Source organism: Nipponia nippon, unplaced genomic scaffold, assembly GCF_047370975.1.
Source record: "Nipponia nippon isolate SJK-2023a ecotype South Korea unplaced genomic scaffold, ASM4737097v1 scaffold_2, whole genome shotgun sequence".
Lineage (NCBI taxonomy): Eukaryota > Metazoa > Chordata > Aves > Pelecaniformes > Threskiornithidae > Nipponia > Nipponia nippon.
The window spans coordinates 74,567,935-74,587,248 of record NW_028262336.1 but is presented as its reverse complement, the minus strand read 5'-3'; the positions used below and the strand labels follow the sequence as shown (position 1 = coordinate 74,587,248).

Here is a 19,314-nt window from a genome sequence, read left to right as displayed (position 1 = left end):
TCATAATGTTGATACATCAACATAACAAAGGAAAATTAAACAAGAGTACTGTGTTAATTTAGAAAAATGCAATACATACCTTGTAGCTCCCAAACTTTCAGCGGTTCCATGTTGTTAGTAGTTTCAATTAGATGTTTTTTAAACTCTTTCAGATTATTTTTCAGATCAGGATGCATCCGTCTACAATATTTTTTTTTTAAAAAGACAAAATCAGTGACATCCATCAATGTCTGCTTTTATCCACAGTATTGTTCACAGCTAATACTGTATCTTTAAGGTAGCAAGCAAGAATTAAAATTTTAATTCACTCTTAAAACAAAAATGAGGATTTGGGGTGAGAAGAGGTGATTTCTGAGGACTAAAAGCCAGTTAATTAAAGGAGGAGTTCAACTGGGTTTTAGTGATCTGTCTCAAACCCTGCCACATAAATTTTGACAGAATAAATGAACTCAAAGAATAAATATTATTAACACACAATACAGGTATCTGTATAGTTATTTTGATATAGCATAATGTATATCTAACTGTATACTAACTGTACTATAGATTAACTAGAACTGTACATACAGTTTGTTGTATTACCTACAAAAGATATAGGCAAGACAATGTTGAGAACATCTTTTATAAATTAACATCACTGACAAAATCAAGCTGCTGAGCACACAAATCACTAGTCAGACCTGAAGAAGAGCATGGTGCCCAAAAGCTTGGCTATTTTTTTTGAAAACATAATTGGGCAAAGAAGTTTTGAGGGCAAAGAACTCAGCCTGCCACAAGACACCCTTGAATGTTAAACAATCTCCATTAGATTTCTAAAGATTCTTCTACTAGAAGTATTGAACAATAAGCAAAAAGTAGCTAAAAAACAGACATCAAAAGCATTAAGGCTTTAAGTTCTGTAATATTTCATATTTTATTTTAGATATTAAGAAGTTTCACAAGGAATCCCTCTCTCCTCATTTTTTAGCTGTTGGATGATATTAACTGTTGTTCTTTACTGGAAAAGACAAGTATCACTGATGAAGACTGATGTTCTGGAATTGAAATATAGTCCAGGCTCCTCAAAGAAAGCATCCTCAGCTGAAAAGGGAAGCAAAGACAGAAAATTCCTTTTTTTCTTACTTGTAACATAGACCTAGGAATGACAAACATCGTTCATACTCTTAGAAACCCCTCTATGAAGTAGCAAACTCTTAACTAGTTTTGAGTTCTTTAATTACTGTTTTTACTGCCTTCTTTGCAAATTTACCTTGATAAGAGAAAGGTATATATACCTCCATATACCCACACATACATATTTTCTGTTCGGACCTTCAATTCTTCTGTGAATGACAGACAACTGACAAATAAGACCTAGCCATAAGCCACAACCGAGATCTATTATTGATGCTTGGTCCCTCATTTCTCTTGTTCACTTACGCTATGGTCAATGCAGGCACAAAATCAAACACACAAAGCCAACTGAAAAAAAGCTACCCTTCTCTGGATATGTATCATGATGTGGGATTGAATTATGTTAATTTGCACAATCAAACAGTTATATTTCTAAAATTGTATGTCTTCTGCTTACATTCATAACTATTTCACAGCTGAGAAAAGTATAACCTTTGACATGGCTATAGCTGAGGGACAACTTACATATTACTGAAACATCTCTTTCATCTCCAGTATGAAAAGGAGAAGGAAAAAAATAGGAGTCTAGAAACAATGTCAAAAAGTCCGAGTAACTATCTGACAGCTTCAAAATTAGTCACAGTGCAACATCAAGAACCTGAGTATAGCTAAACCTACCACAATCCAAGAAGAAAAAGAGCTCAGATAAAGATATGACATAAGCGTTTGACATTACCTACCGTGGAAGGTCTCTAATACATAGGGGAAACAACAAGGAAGCCTGCAGATCTGGGTGCATTTCTATCTCGATGTATTTACTTTAAAAAAGGCAGAAAGGGAATGAGGTCTCAAGAATTCAGACAGCATTAGCAGCTCTGAACTCTGAGAGGACTTACAGCTTGGTGAGAATATCTACAAACAATTTTACTTTTTGCTTTAAATAATAAGAGAGAATAACACTAGAGAAGACCCACACTCTTGAGTTTCTTGTTGAAGAAAAAAAACCCAAACAAACAGGATTTATGATTCACTGCATGGATCTGTTACAGGAAAAGGGAAGCACTTTTGATGACTGCAACCACGAAATTAATCCATCAATGGAGGACTGGAAGGAGCCCTCGATAAGGTAGCATCCAATTTCATCTAACAGATTGTAACCTGGAGATAGAAGAGCTCCTGCTAGAACAGAACACAAATTCACGAACTCCAAAATAAGAAGACAGCTATAATAAGCATATCTTCCAAGAAATATCTCTCCTTAACTCTAAGAAATGAATGACTATCGATCTTTAAAACACCTTACATAGCTACAACACATGGGTTTGGATTTGTTGTGCTACTACTTGCATTTTGAAAACAAACATTTTGATTCTCATTATCTGAAAACAGAAGTAGCAGCAACAATTTACTGTAGATACAAACAAGAAAACATGGTGTTCTAAGTTTTTATGACTGTTGCCCAGAGGAAATTTTTTGCTTTAAAAACAATTTACTGTATACATTCTAAGAGAATTAGAAAACTAAAAGCAATACATTGAAATTAACAGACTAAGCAACTGTTGCATCCTTACATTCACAAGAGATACAAAAAAAAAAAAAAAAATCAGAATTTTCACCAGTGGCAAATAAAGTCATTTCCAACATAAATCTCACTTCTTCTATAATTTTTTTTTTTTTTATTTTTGGTTCAGGTTCCAGAAACAAATGCAGCAGTTTAATTATAACTTATAACAACTCACTTTAATTTGCCAAAGAGAAATCCTTGGACATCACTTTCCTCCTCCTCCTCCTCTTCCTCTTCTTTTGTCTCATTTGCTCCTGAACACATAGCACACGTAGACAATATAAGCCCAGAAAGTTACTGATGTATTATGTTCTTATGAATAAAACAGTTAACAGAAACATACAATCAGAAAGCCGTCATTCCCAGATGTAATTTCAATTAGATTTGTACTTATGCATTCATATTTTGGCATCAGAATGAATCACTTCACAGAACTTAGCAACATTCAAATTAATTTTTAAATATAATTCATCCAATGGTTACATTTTTTATATAAATGAAATCGATATGGTTAAATAGTTCACTTCCCAAAACAGTCATTTCTCAGTTTGATTAAGTGGTAAGGTATAACTCTTATCAGCCAACTACTACCAAATTTATGCTTGAAAAGCATGATGACTTTAAAGTGCTTGAATGTCCAGCTAGCATTTGACATAAGTCAGAGATCAGTTTCTTTCCCTTAAAAAATTAAACTATTTTTTACATGACTCAAAGGCTATTAAATCTTAGTCTTACCAAAGAGAATTAACTCACTACCTTTATATCTTGTAAATGTCCATGCAAAGTAATTTCTCTGTGTCAGAATGCTATAGCTACCACTTTTTGTAGTAAATGTCTCATTTCAACATGTAGTAACATACCCAGGCACCAAATTCTATGATACAGCACATCTTTCCTACAGAAGATTGTGAAAGTATTTCCACATAAATTCAGAAAAAAACCCCTTACCCCTGAAACACTAATGTGTAGATACTGTAGCAATTAGCATATTAGAGATGCCAACAAACAAAGTAATTGAAGAACAAAGGTTAAATAATCTTATACTTATTGAAAGGAAGAAGAATGGGTTACGTTTTGAAGAGCTACAGAAAACAACAATTAGAGGTTAGGTCATGAACTATATCCTAAGCACAGCTATTTACAAATGCTTGCATATATTTTGATGTCTTAGTTCCTAATGCCCGAGACTTCCTTCTGTAAAAACAAATTAAGTATAACCTTCAAAACATTACTGACTTTATAACTGAAGACTATAACATATTTCAATAGTATCTCCAATAAGATATCATAAATAAATAAAAAACCCACATACCTTTAACCTGTGCGTCATCTACTGCTTTATATTCTGTGCTCTTTATTGCAAGTTCTACACCGTATCCAGATAAATACATTTTTCTAGAACTTGGTTTCTGTTTGATGATATTATTTTAACAGAACAAAAAATATAACTTAAAAAACTGTATTTATAGGAGATTAACAATATATAATACTGTAACTTTAAAACATTATGACAGTCATAACTTAAATTCATCTTTCAATTTATGATTAAAAGTACAAAATACACCACCAAACAAATTATATGAGTCACACAAAGCACACTGACAGTCTATTGAGAAGGTATGTAACAAAGTAAGGACTTCCTTTATCTCCTGCAGCCTCTGCAGAAAGGCTGTGTCAAAGCTGTAGTCCCTTCACCTAGCAGTAGAAGAAGGACTAGAACAGGCAGAGCAGGTAGCACCCTATACAATTATTGATACCTTACAATTCACATTTTAAACCATTGTTAATTTCTTTGTAATTTTGCCAGACTTCAGTGTGTTACAAGGAAATTCTCTATTTCTGCATCAGGCTAATTCTTTCAAAAAGTTTTATTTAAAGAGTTAATCACTATCTGCAAGGAGAATTAAGAAAATGTATTAAGGTATCACTGCTAAAAACAGGTTGCCACTTACTAAGAACAACAAGTATTTCTAACTTTGGAGTGGAAGTTTGACATTCAATAGTGTAATTACTCAGAGCATACTTATTTCTGAAAATGTGTCCTAATTTGCCCAAAACGCATGAAAATCCCCTTTCCAAAATGCAATTTGCACATGCACAGCCGCAATTCTTGAAAGCCTTTCAGCATTAGCTTACAATTTCTAAGCATCATTCTGTACCGAGAATCCTCCAGCGCACAACTGAAAACCCAGCAGGGCTGGGGGTGTTCTCTGTTGGTCCTCTAAGCAAATCTCAATGCAGAGAGCACTGCACTCTCTAAGCAGTCTCAGTGATACCGGCAAAAAAACCACGACAGCAGAAAGACTGTACCTCTTCTGCTCTCAATGCTCCCTCTTCTGGCATTTAATGCAAAGAAGGATGGAGAATCCACCTCAGTGGGAACCAAAGAATAAAAATGGATGTTGTGAGGAAGAAGGAAAAGGAGCAGGCTGAAGAAAGAGGAAGTACAGAGAGGAAGACAACAGGCATTTGCAGGGACCATGGTGCATGTCAGAGCAAGGAGCCTGTAGGTATTTAATTGGAAAAAAAGTGCACAAAAGAAGAACAGAAAGTTCAGTAAAAACTATACCCCTAAACAACTTAGAATTTAAGACTGGTTTCCTCAAATTCTCTATTTCATTACTGCGAGCAAACAACTCAAAGCCATCCGCAAACTATGGATCTCATCTCCCTGAAATGCCTGGTCTACATAAATCACAGCAACTTCTCACTCCATCAGATAATTCTTGTATTAGCTGCACTATTTAAGAGCTATACTTTGAATATAAACTACAAAAAGCTTCCAATAACTAAAATTGAGGACAATATAGTTCCCTGTACTGGTATTTGACTTGTGTTGTTTCTTCAGGGGGAAGAGTAAGTTAAGAAAAGCATTCATAAATGTTATGTTTCAAATACTGACACTGTGGAATGCAAACCAACATATGAGATTATACTGAGAATATATAAAATGATAAGTGATTGATTATCTACTCCAGCTCCCATTTTTCTAATTCTTGTTACAAATATGTTCAGTCTGCTGCACCAAGATTCACCCAAGATCTTCATACAACATAGAAAACCCAGACATATAACCAAAAAAAGAGATATTTCAAGATCAATCAGTGATGCAAACAGTACTTGCATGCAGGATTAGATAATATCATGCTTTCCCAGCTTCAAAGTTTATATTAGGTGAATCACTTAATCTAGAAAGTTTTAAAATTACAATATGTATTGGACATGATCTAGGCAAATGCAAAAATAAATGTAGAAAATGTGTTTTGTCAAAAAGGAAGAAAAATAAAGACAGAATACTAACAGTTTACTGAATCAATGTTAATTTGAATTGCATACCTGAACATAATGTCGGAGAACATAAACAATTTCTTCCTTTTGTGCCTTCTCAGATAAAATCTTGTGGAATTTGACAAAGTCTTTTGTACCCATTTCTGCATAAAGAACGACCACTGGGCCATCCTCTTTGAGAGCTGGGAATTTATGATCTCCCTTAAAAAGATATGGCCTGGGTCTGGTTTTAAAAACAAATAATTATGATACCATATATTCAGAAAAAAAAATTAAACAGTGGCAGTTTTTCTACTTCATAATTGAAAAAATAGTAAGGGCTTATATGCTAGCAGTATACAAGCCATGTTAAAATCATCACAAAATAATCATGTTTGCTCACAAACGAACTCAGAACACCAAATTTTCAAATTAAAGTCTAAGACAGTGAAAAGTCAGCACCAATTATAAATAATTTTAATATATTTTATCAAATCACAACACAAAGGGCAAATGAAAAACACAGCACTGAGATTTTGTGCATCAGTTACAGCTTGAACCTTTTAAATGATGCATTATATCTATTAGAGATGTGCAGAGCAATCAGTGAGTAACAGAGTAGCAGAGGGATATTCAGTGAAGTTTGAGAAAGCTGCTAACACACATGGAAGCTAACTGGGGTTGTTTTAACACCATCAAGCCCTGTTAATTTAGCTAATTTTGCAGAACTTGACTGCCTACCTATTCTCCTCATTGAAAGCCATGACTGTAGAAAAGTTACACTTTCTATACCTGCAATGACTTCTTAGATGACTGCAAACATCTTTTGAATAAAACCTGGGAGAGATGGAAAAGTAACAGAGGATATGATTGAGTAATATACTCAAGGTGCTAATTATTGATGAGTACCCTTCTTTTTCAAAGTTGCCTTTGCATAGTCACACTTGAAAGACCAGTAAACTCCTTCCAGACCTCTCCAAGGCAAGCTGAGAAACTCCAATCCCACACGCACTGCAGAAATGTGTGTGCTAGATGCTCATTGAAAAGTCATACTGGAAAGGTGTGAGCAGAACTCCACATGCCACAGTTTCTGTGATGCAAAGCTTAGAAATATCTTCAACATAAAAATCATAGAATAGTTTATATTGCAAAGGACCTTTGGAGGCCACTTGCTCCAATTCCTCCCCCACAGCAGGGCCAATTTCTATCAGGTTACTCGGGGCCTTAACATCAAGACCCTATGTAAGCTTGGCAGGTATGCAATCAAAGACCCCATTTGTAAGACAGAGACAAAAGGAGGGCCCTGGTTTGAGAATTAACTTGGGTGCCTGCAGCCATGTGTCACAGAAATACCAGGCAAGCTTTTCCACTGCCAACATAGGACAAAGCAAAGTAGGTGTCATCAGGGAGTCTGAAACAACTCTTGAATGAGTACCTCTGTTCAAGAACAGATCCAGATTTGCCCCAATGAAAGCATACATATGGGATGTCACTTGTGCAACTTCCTTCTCTCATCCAGAGAGACAAGAACTGCCACAGTCATTTATAGAGAGTTGAAAACTTTCATCAAGAGAGCTTCTCTTTTCTTAACTAGTCACCTAGGTATAGCAGAAGAATGACTCCTGTTCTCAAGAGGTGGGTACAAAGTGCTGTCATGACTTTCTTGAACACTGGCAGTCTCAAAGAAGGCATTTTATACTATAATGACCAAGCTTCCCTAAAAAAATTAAGTGCTGCAGTAAAATAACACTGCATAGGGCTACCATAATGACCTTGGATTGGAGAATTAAAGCGTTCAGCCCTTGTAAATCCAAGATAAGCCTCCGTTCTCTGTTTCTCTTCGACACTGAATAGTAGTGAGAAGTAATTGATTCTCTTGCTCTTAGAGCTGAAAGCTAATTTATTTCCTGCCATAAGAGATTCTCATGAGAAGGCTGCCTGAAAGGGAAGGAACAGCAGTTGGGCAGACAAAAAAAAGGTAAAAAAATACACAGATGTGGAGTTGAGCACTAACCAGTTACTAGGGTAGTACAGGCAACTACATGCTTCCCTATGTAGTTTCCAAGACGGGATGCAGAAGGAACGTCTTGCCTATATAGTTGCCAAGACAGGATGCAGAAGGCATGTGACGGACAGAAGACAGCAGACATGCATACTGACAAACCTTCTGAGGCACTGATTGTTTTGAGCACAATGTGACTCCCACCAATGCTTCTGCTCTTGGCACCAACAGCCCCAGAAATCTTAGTGTTGTGTTTTGGACAGTTAGCAGATAAGCAATCCCAACCATTTCACCACTGAAGATCTTTTTTTTGAAACATCCACAGCCCTTGAGTAGTCCATTCCACCTCCACACAAAATAGTTCCAATTAGAGCCATGCAATCTGTTTCAACATGGCTGAAAGTGCAACAGATCAAATCACAGTAGCTGCTGCATAAAGGACTGGAAGAAGCAAAACCTTGATGTTGACATGCAGACTATTTGGGCTCTCCTGAGTCCAAAGTGCCTGAGAGTTCCTGAATCTCAGCTTGAGCTGATGGATCTGCACAAAATAATGCTACAGCCTCTTCTTTCTCTTCCAGTGAGATTTGAGACTATCATCCCTAAAAAGAGAACATTTTTAGTGTCCTCAGCCAATATGGGGAACTTTAGGACACAACTGAAAGCCTAGCTTAAGTTGGCCTGGCTTAAGTGGAAGAGTCATGGCAGACAGAAGACAAAAAATGAATGACAAAGGAAAATAGTTTGAAATAAAAAAGGAATCAATAAAACAAAAAAAATCTTTTTTCATAATAAGCCAAAGACAAAAAGAATTACTCGTTTAGAGAAACCAACAGTGAGATGGCACACTGTCCCGTATATAATTTGTTCACCATATAGAAAAGGCAGAACAGGAGCACAGCCCTATCTATATCACCAAGGCTAAACATCTCCAGCATAACTGAAAAGCATCTGCTACTCAGAGTACAACTGGAAATAATAGTGGAAACAATTACCTGAACATGTTTTTCTCAAAATCTAGCTCCAGGAACTCTAAATATTTGAGTGACTCAACTACTTTCGGGGTGGAGAGAACGAGAGGAAATTGCTAAAGATTTTTGTCCCTGCAGCTCTGAAGGTTGTAATTAGACTGGCTCACACAAAACTATCCAAAACACAAGAACAATTTAATAGAAAGAACTACAGTTTTGTTGTGAGTTCCTAAAGTTAATGATTCCTAGAAGTCTAACTTTCTTGATTCTGAATACTTCAGGATTCTATTGTTCAGTATCATGATTCTTCTAGAATCTTGTAAATTTGGGGATAGTATCTCCAGAAAGGAGAATGTGCTGAATCCAGTTAACTGCTTTAGAACAACAGTACATTCAGACATTGTGATAAAATGTTAAGGTCTCATGATGCCTTAATATATGACCAGAAGAATGCAACATAATTTTAAAAGACAAAATATAGTACAAATAATTTATGTAAGAAAGTACAAGACACTTGTTAGGCAGAATGTAATAGTTAAAAATGGGACATTGCAAACTAGACAGTGAAGTGTTTTTCCAAAAACCTTGGCTATTGAATAAGTAAAAGACAATGATTTAGTAGGTTGTAATTGTATCAATGGACTTAGACAATACCATAAATCACACATGTAGAACACAAATTTGTTTTCAGAAGCAACCATCCCCAAAGAGACAAATTTATAGGTTTTCAGGGTTTTTTTTTTTCTAATTTATATTTGCTAGAAAGCAAAATCGAAGAAATATGCCCTACTAAATCTTTCAGCTCTACCTATCTCCATGAAGTAGCTGAGGGTATGGACACTAACGTATATTATGATGACCTTGACCATTGCTGGAAAAAAAAAACCCAAAACAATGCTACATACAGGTCTTGAAAAAATAAAAATGAATTATTTTTTTATAGAGATTAGATACTTTGCTTTCATTATTTTGTTATCATTTGTTATTTTGATAAGTTTTACATTATTTTACTTGACAGCCCAAATTCATTGTAGACTGATGCTAGTTTCCATAGGACAAAGCCTGCAGAAAGGCTTGATAGGTGCAAAGTCTAGCACAAGGTGAGGAAAGGCTAAGCCAGCTGAGGCAGACTCCTCTTCCACTCCTGTGCCAAGCCCTTACAATCCAGAAAACCTCAAATGCAACGGCACTGACTACGTAGAAAGGTCTGTCAGCAGAAGTACTGTCTCAGACGCATTAAATGTTAAGTTTGCATAGGACATACACTGTAACTTAAACTTGACTATCCCATACCAAAAAAAGGGAAGAAATACAAAATTATCCATGTGGTTAGAGGAGCAAAGCTCTATGATTTTATTTTAAAACCCTACTTTGATTCATAATTGATGAATTCTCATAACAGTAAGCATGTAAAATATTTCAAAACAAAAAGTAACTCTTTTAAAATAATGTACACTTTAAATGGGTATGTCTTTTAATATCCAGTAAACAGGGATTTATGGGCTTGGCATTATCAAGTAAGTAGAACATAAAATTTCAAAATACCACAAGTATATATGCAATAATACATTTTCCTCTTTAGTAATCTATTTTTCCTCTTAATAACAGATCATTACATTTACCTCTTAGTAGCCTTCTTCAGCAGCTTTTTTATTTCATTAGTCTTACAGGTGTGCTTCTCATGGATAACCACAAATGCACTGCAGCCTTCTGGTGGAGGTTCATCAGCTGCAATCTAATATTTCAACAATTATACTCAACCAGAATGCTTTGATTGCACTTCAACTTAAACTCACATCCCTTTGATTAAAATAACTCAACAGCTGCCATTGAGTTGTGTTTCTAATTAAGCCCATTCGAAACTGGGTACATGTGAAAAAAGTAACGGAAAATATTAGAAGATTAAGACCTTATAACCTTTGTGAGATGTAGTCTATCAAATGCAGTCATACTCCAGAAAATGCAAGTCCATTTATGTTCTGTAAAGACAGGGCTGATAAATCTCCTCCACAAGCTGAAATCACAGCCTGTACACTGAGATATTTTTAATTTTAGTCACTATCAGCAATCATGTTAATGTACAAAGATTTGACTGCTAACCAATAAATCCCAAACAATTAACATCAATTTTTGGTTCTCTCTCCTTCCCAGCCCCCCACCTTTTTTTTTTTTTTTTTTAACTCTGTGCAGCTCTTCCCATGTAAAGTGGGAATTATATGACTGCACGTCAATGACTCTGGATTCACAAGCTGAAAGATAAAAATGAAAAGATATGAGTCTGAGATGATGATATTCCTCCAGAGAACACTTGCCAAAAAACCTAACTTCATTACAGCTCATTACCTTTCAGAAACATGGATTTCTCACTTTATCTTGACGGTGGCATTGCTAAAAGGAGGAGGAGCAGTTTTAGGCTAGAGGCACAGTGAATTTATGTCCTCCTACTTTTTCATTAACAAAGCAGGTATTTGAGTATTCTATCTTTCAACTTTTCAAATACTAAAATAATGAGAGATAAGAAGTCCACTAAATAACAAATGTAAATGACTCGAAGCCAGAGGAAATTTACTACTTTGCGAATGTCTGAATTCCCATAGGATTATTTAAAGCAATGCAAAAAAACCCCACAACCTGAGTTTTAAAAATTAACAATTCCAAAAATCTACCCTGAAAATAATGCTATCTGTACAATTAAGCATATTTGTTCCTGTCAACATAACCGGCTTATAACGCATCACCTTTATAAATGGTTCATGTTTGATTCCAAATAATGTCAGCATATATTTTACCAAACTGTAATAATGAACATTCTTTACTCTGCAGCCAAAATACCACATAAAATCATGTACCAAATATATCAGATAATAGTCACCTGCTGAAACATCTGAACAGTTGGAGAATATGCCCGTATGGAAAGTGCAAACCTCAATAGATTGATTTGCAAATTGGATAAAAATTGTCCTGCTTTCTTCAAGATTAAATTGTAATAAGAATACTCTGAATCTGTTGAAGAAAAAAAAAAAAAAAAAGACAAACTTTTAGTATTTAGTCATAAATGATGTGGCATATCTACCTGTGCTACATACCAGGCAAATATTATGTTAGCGCTGCTTGGCAGTTCAAGTCTTGCATGTTGTCCACTGATAATTGTTTCCTTTACTACCAATTCTAAAGGCCTAATAAATGCAACATAAATACAACAAAAGTGAGCATAATAGCACTAGTTAACATCTAAATCATTTTCAGCAATATAAAAATCCACTCAAGACAATAATGTCTCTCCGCAGACCCATACAGAAAGTCTTCAATAGAGCTTATTCATTTATTTCTATTTGTCAAGCTTATGCTAGCCTTTTAATGCAAATTTTGAAGGTTACTTACTTTCAACCAGCATTATTTTACAAATTATTTCCTCACATTTAGTCTTGGAACACCAACCGTGCAACTTACATAAATAAAAATCTTCTAAAGGTGACATTCTTTAGGCTACTCTCACATACCCTATTTCTTCCTTAAAGATACATGATAAATGAGAGTATGAGAATGGATGCAATATGTGAAGTGGCTTTCCCCCTCCCTGCATATCTCGCCTTCTCAAGGCCAAAATTAGGACTCCAAGTAAGAAAGAAGGTGGATGGTGTCTGGGAATGACAGAAGTGATAATAAAGAACATCGGCTGGAAATAATTAACCTTCATTTCTTCTTCTAGAGGCATATTCAAGTGAATATTCTCATGCTGTCCTTGGACTGTGAGGGAAAGAAGCCTAATTAGAAGGAGGTTGTAATATTGTTTTAACAAGTTGTGAAAAAGACCTGTATCTGTTTAAGCAATAATGCTCACCAAAATTTTAAATCAGGCTGTATACATTGTACTATATGATATTCTTGAACACAAACAAGTTAGAGTCAGAGAACCAAAGCTGTGACCATACCAAGCACTGTGCACCATCCCTGTTCCAGAGGTTGCTCTTCCACAGGAGGAACAGCTGAAACACATGTGAAGCAGTCCAGAATTGCCAATTTATGCCCACCGCCCCCAATAATCTATGTTGTCAGCATGTATTCTACTTACATTGATAGATACTACCCAGAAACTGCAGTGATTCAAGATCTTTTTCATGTGTAATTCAAATATTCTTCTATAGAGGTGAAATTGTGGAGCAAAGGGAAAGTGAGTTGCGGGAAGGAACCATTCTAGCTGTCCAGCTTGAATTTATCTGTATTCGTAGGTCAACACCTTATTTTAAAAGGTGCTCTTGCTGTCAAAGTGGAATGATCATCCCAGTGGGAAACCCCTTTAGGGGTCCAAAGTGTCACCAAATTTTTACACAGTGTGAAAATCATCTCATATGATTTAACCTGCCAGATTTTACCTGCCTCAGCTGCAGCAGATCTCAGAAGTACTCGTATCAAAAGACAAGTGCAGCAATCAAAATGCCATTCTCTCACCACGGCCTAGGTTCCAGCAAAACATTAGACCACATACAATAGGCCTGCAGGCCACAGTTTTGGAAATATCCATTAACTGCTGCCAGCAGTTCTGTATACAATTTTCACAACTAAGCACTTCCTATCCTCTCACTTTCCTCTTTACAACCCCTACCTCCTTTTGTTCTTAAAGGCTCTAGGAACTCCCTTCTGCCTTTTCCTCCTTCTTAAAGTTCATTATTTAGAAAGGCTGAGTTTGCTGTAATTCACTAGGGAAGAAAAAAAAAAAAAAACCCTAAGATTACAAAAGGGTATGATCTGCATTTCCAGAAAGCTGCCTTCCCATAAATTGTATATGATCATTACTCTCTAACATTAAATTCAATGGACAAAACCCCCATCTCTTCTATGTTTTCTAAACCTACACATAGCTCTGGCAGAACTCATTTGAGATAAATTTGGCTTCACACGTTCCAAGCAGTAAATGTAAAAAATCTGGAAGTGGCAAATACTTTCAGCTTGAAATGTCTTTCCAATAACTATACTTTCAAAGTTTCTTCAAATTATCTCCACAAAAATAAAAATTTGATCTGAAATTTCTGCCTCTCCACTCAGCCCCAAATAACATCCTATTGAACACAATGAAGAGTTATTAAATATACAATTCTAAAGATACTGCCTCAATAAAGTATTTTTACCACAAGTCTTTAAATTCTTTGGCTTACAAATTCCAGCTGTGCTTTCACTGCTGTATATAAAACAGCTGACAGTTTTGCTCTGGAAGATGATTAAGACAATGATGATTTTAATGAGTAAAGTAAAAAAAAAAAAAAAAAAGATAATTTGTCATGTGCCTTCAAAAATGATTGTATAACATATTGACAAGGTTACATTTATCAAATCATGCATCTACCCTTACTACTTCAACTTATATTAACACTGCTGGCTTCATTCAGACTACAACTGTACTTTAAACTTCAGCAAGATTAATTAATCTATCTCCAATGCTATATGATCCACCTAATGCAAAAACATTTTTTAAAGTTTATTACATACAGAACTATGGTTTCAGTTTTGCAAGTTATTTTCACATAGTATTTTCTCCTTAAAACTTGATAACTATTTGCCCTCTGGGCACATTTTAACACTGCACTCTATGCCAAAGAGCAGAAGTCATAATAAATTTCTTAAGATGTTACAGGGAACCACGGAGAAACAGATGTTTCTGGTCATAAAATGCTGCATGATAGCATATTACCACTAAATTCATTAACAAAGTTGATTTAAAAATAAATAAATGAGACAACATTAATAGGACACAGCTCCACATTTCAGACATCTGAACGCATGTGTATGAGCTACATGTCTGTAAATTTCCATTCTAGCCAAGAGAGATATAGCCTAGCAGCCAACAAAACTTGAAAAGCTATTTAGCTCACTCTAAAGACGCCTGAATTTGTCAGCTGAATAGCTCTCTCAACTCCTGTAGCCAAATTGATTAGAATGACTACAAGAACTGAACAGCTAGCTAAGCAGACTCTAATTTAAACATCGGCATTTACTATCCACAATCTACAGCAGTATCTCACATCACAGATAGATTAAAAATAATTAAAGGGAGACGACCAGGACGGTCACAAAAGGAAAGTAAAGGTCTGTATCACAGCTCCTCAGATCCCATGCACACGCAGCACAAAATTAATCTTAATATACACTGGTGGCCCACAGGAGAATTCAAAGTACTGAGGCACAGGAGGTAGGGAGAGTAAACATAAGGGACATAATTAATCAGAAGAACACAGGGTGCTGGGATCATTATTTTGAAGGATGAGAGTATGGGGATTGTTCCAACCACATGGATGTGTATATCTGTATCTATAGATCAGCTAGGGAATTAGAGATCGCAGGTAAGAGCAGTTCAAGCAATCCCTGGCCAGTCAAACCCCTGTGACATTGAAGCAAGATGCCAGTAGAGAGGGAATACTTGGTTTTAGTGCATGATTACTATAGAAGCGCCACGCTTGCGAAACCGATTCCTCTTGAATCTTTAAGGTTGATATGTACATAAAAAATACTTATCTAATTTAGTTGTGAATAATGTGTAGTCTGCTAGATTACAACAAATAATTTGTGTGATTGTGGTTTATATGTAGTATACTGTTATGTTTCTTTCAGAGAAAATTTCCCCATTAATATGTTTGTGTGGGCTGTTTTTTCTTTTAAATATATATTTAAGAGGCTGCTGAAAATTCAGTAGATAAACTGAACCACTTCGGAAGACAGTAAACACTCAAGTTATAATTAGTCGGCAGGGAACTGGCTACTTACCTTCGCTCTGTGTTCCTAAATTAACCTCTTGAGATATAAAAGCAGCAGCAAGTTTAAAATGCAGTCTTCAGTGTTTTGTAACTGTGCTGTTTGTAATATGAAATTTTTGCAGCTTTGATTTCTTTATAACGTACACACAGCCCAAAATAGCATCATCTGCATTTCCACACCTTCCACAAGCCTGGTGGCAAGTATGTTGCGTACGTAGACATACACAATGTCATCCCTGCTACCTGAAGACCTCACTCTAATTCAATACAGTGTATCCCATCATTAAGTTTTTGATGTTTTTCATAGTGTATAATCTCAATGATGCCCAAGTTGATTTGAGTTCATATTAAAGAAGTTAAAACAACCAAATACATCACCAGACTAAATGCTTTACCAAATTCCACGTACACTATTCCTACCAAATCCATTAAAATGCTACACGTATCATAGCTAAACAGACCATCACTAGACCTAATTTGCTAAGGCTGAATATTTTAAATGAGCAAGTTAACAGCAGATCTTGATTTGATTATTCTAAATTTAAAATAACAAATTTTGACAACTGATAAGCAACGGATTGGAAATCATCCAAGGGGTGATTTAAAAGCAAAAAAAAAGCCACCATATTTGATTTTTTTAAGTTGCCTTTTAGCTTTCATACTTCATGACTCTTCTGAAATACTGAACAGTAGGTTGGGATACAAATCTATCATCTGATTCTCCTATAAACCCAGTTTTTCAGCTTCAAATCTAGTAATTCTTTACTTTGTATGAAAATGTTTCTATTTAAAAACAACGCTTTTATCTCCCAGTTATCCATCCTATCTACTCTTGATATCATCCAGTGCAGAACTGAAGAGTCAATCACCCCAACCAATCCTTTTTAAGCCAGATCCTTTAATTTGCTCAAGGTATTGTTACTTCAGCCTTAACGCATCATGAACATCCCGCTATGTCCACGTGTCCTGACATGCAACAGCTAAGACGGAACTCATTCCACACCACCCAGAGAACCAACCTCTCCTCAGAGGTACACTATTACACAGCTCTCAGTAACTGTGCCACTCTAGTATTTCAATATCAGTATTCTTCACTCTAGCCGACCATTTTATTGTAGACGTCTAATGCAGATTTCCCTACTGAAAGTGGCTTAACTATTGCTGGATACATACGATGCTCACAATATTTCTATTTCACACTTAGTATGTTCACTTCAGTAAGACACTCTTAAGTTGGAAGAATCAACATTGATGTGATTTTGTCATTAAATAACGCCTTTCTTTTCCTCTAAAACTGAATCTTTCCTTCTCATCCTGTTCATAAAGAGCATTGGTCTGCTTCTATACTACCCCAAATACAAATTGACTTTTAGGAAAACCACTTGGTGCCAAAACTTAAAATTTTCCTGCATTATAAACATAGGAGTTTGTTGGCCATAATGATAAACAAACATATCCACATCAGTTGCTTAATATGCTTAATTTAAGTAATATTTTAATACATTCTCAAGGTTCACCACTACCAGCATCTAATACTTCATTGGCAAGACAGACCATGCAGATCAACCTACTGGTAATTTATTTATTCTCAATCACACAAGAGTTTATCCAGGTGATACAGGTAAAAGTGTGCAGCTAACAGCAAATTTCAATAGACATCTGTGTCACTAATAGTAAATGTCACTAAAGCTTCAAATTCCTTCGAAAGTTGGTCCAAGCAAGCAGACAAGATGAAAAACACCACCATCTCTTTTTGACTTGTATTCAGTCAGTCATAATTGTTGAAGCGTGTTCTTAAGTTCTCCCTCCCACATACAGCATTTTTCATGTAACAAGGATTCATTTCTGTCATCTCACTGCCATTTCCTGCATGATCTTTCTACAATTTGTTAGCTTTTGACTATCAATGTAACATTCAATTTACCTGAAGTCTTTTCTAGCGTTAGGTCCTCACACTCATGCCTGAAGAGCTGCACTATTCTGAAGGAAAGAGCAAAATGAAATAGCCTCACCTTGTTTTGAAGCTTTTTTCACCTTGGTCATCTATTGCCCTACCAAGTAGGTCTAATATCAACCAACCCATTTTAAAGCCTGGTAGGTTTCCAAATTTTTCATTACCATGGTCATTTCTAGTAAACTGCTCTCCAAGGTGTCTTCTGGGGTGACTCACTTTTACACTTCGTTTGCTGGATTTTATGCTTTCTTCTTCCCTCCAGACTTCTAACAACTTAATATTCTTCTGTCTAATCATGCAAGGTTTTCTTAATCCTATTTTGACAATGATAAACATTTATTCTAAAACACCAGCATTGCTGCTAGAAAACAGTCTCTATGCCATCTACAAGTATTAAACCTTTTTTGGTCATTCTTTTCATTTTTTCGTTTAGCTAGCATTCTCATTTTAGTTATTTGTGGGATTCTCTCCCCTACAAACATCTATCTTAGACAAAACATGAAGTCTGCATATCCTATAAGCTCTTGCTGAGTCACGTAAGAAGGTAGGTATCTTTAATCTCTACACTTCTGTTCCATATTGTAACAGCAGTTCAGTCCATCTCGTTTTCCTTGCTTTTAGAACTCCTCTACAGGTAGAGCTCCCAGAGGAAAATATGCTACAACTTTCTGAAATAAAACTAACTACTAAGCAATAGTGGAAGAGTTAGGCTTTACCTGACTGGAACTAGTTAACGTGTTAGCTTGATGTTTAAAAGTTAAACACAGTGCAAGATAATATATTAGAACTAGCATGCTGTTTAACTTACCTCCTTGCTTATAAACTGTTAATTCTCGTACAGTTTCCAAGAACTGCCAAAACTTCTCATTACCATCTTCTGCAATAAATTCACTGTTTAAAAATAAAAATGAATTGTCCATAGGTTGACTTTGTCCAAAGATGTACCACAGTAAAAATCTTCAGTTGTTTAAAATAACAAATACCCAGCAACAACCAAGTGTTAAGTATTCAATGACCATTAACATCTCGGTAGCATAAAACACTGAACAGTGGTATATTTTGGTTAAAAGAAATTTTGAACAAAATATTACCAATCTGAACTCAACAATCAGGGCTGTAAAGCAAGCCGAGTGTTCTCTGATACAGAAATAAACGCAGTTTTTCACTTTATTTTTCCACAGGTATTCCAATATACAGTTATAAATAAAATCAATTCAGCACACAAACTTTATTTAATAGTGGCTAAATATACAAACAAGAACACATACTCTGTCAGGATATTGTTTTTAATTAAATTACAGGCTTTTATCAATGACAATGTCTACTTTGATACGCAGGGGAGGTCCCCAATCAATGGAACACTTTCAAAGATGGGTTAATCCTTACAAAGCATAAAAGGTAAGGTTTGCTTTATTCCAAATACCATTCTTCCATTTACTGGTAATACTTTGTAGTTTCGTGTTTTTTCTTAAGGGAACATTAGTTGCTTTTTTTTCCCCCTTACGTATGCCAAAAAGATCTACTTGCTCGCACAAGTGTACTGTAGTCTTTACTTAGCAAGTTTTCCACTCCTTTGATTACAGAAGTTTGTAATTCTCCCTTTCATGGGAGTTCTCCAAACAGCAGCAGTAAGTTTAAAAACAAGACAAAAAACCCCCAGATTTTAAACCATACTGGCAGGGGAGCCACTAATACAT

General features: G+C 35.6%; 1 protein-coding gene across 3 annotated transcripts in view; it reads right to left on the bottom strand.

The window, feature by feature from the left end:
- Positions 1 to 19,314, bottom strand: part of UGGT2 (UDP-glucose glycoprotein glucosyltransferase 2) — a 93,462-nt gene that overhangs the window by 73,335 nt on the left and 813 nt on the right. Inside the window, exons 2-8 of one of the 3 annotated variants that reach the window (XM_009467060.2) lie at positions 18,426 to 18,508; positions 11,790 to 11,920; positions 10,540 to 10,652; positions 6,014 to 6,188; positions 3,990 to 4,086; positions 2,853 to 2,931; positions 80 to 180 (exon numbers count right to left, since the gene is read on the bottom strand). In XM_009467060.2, coding sequence (XP_009465335.2) covers positions 80 to 180; positions 2,853 to 2,931; positions 3,990 to 4,086; positions 6,014 to 6,188; positions 10,540 to 10,652; positions 11,790 to 11,920; positions 18,426 to 18,508 — 779 coding nt within the window. Of the gene's footprint in view, positions 1 to 79; positions 181 to 998; positions 1,081 to 2,852; positions 2,932 to 3,989; positions 4,087 to 6,013; positions 6,189 to 10,539; positions 10,653 to 11,789; positions 11,921 to 18,425; positions 18,509 to 19,314 lie in introns of those variants that run through there. The other 2 variants (XM_087759588.1, XM_087759589.1) reach the window with 2 other exon arrangements.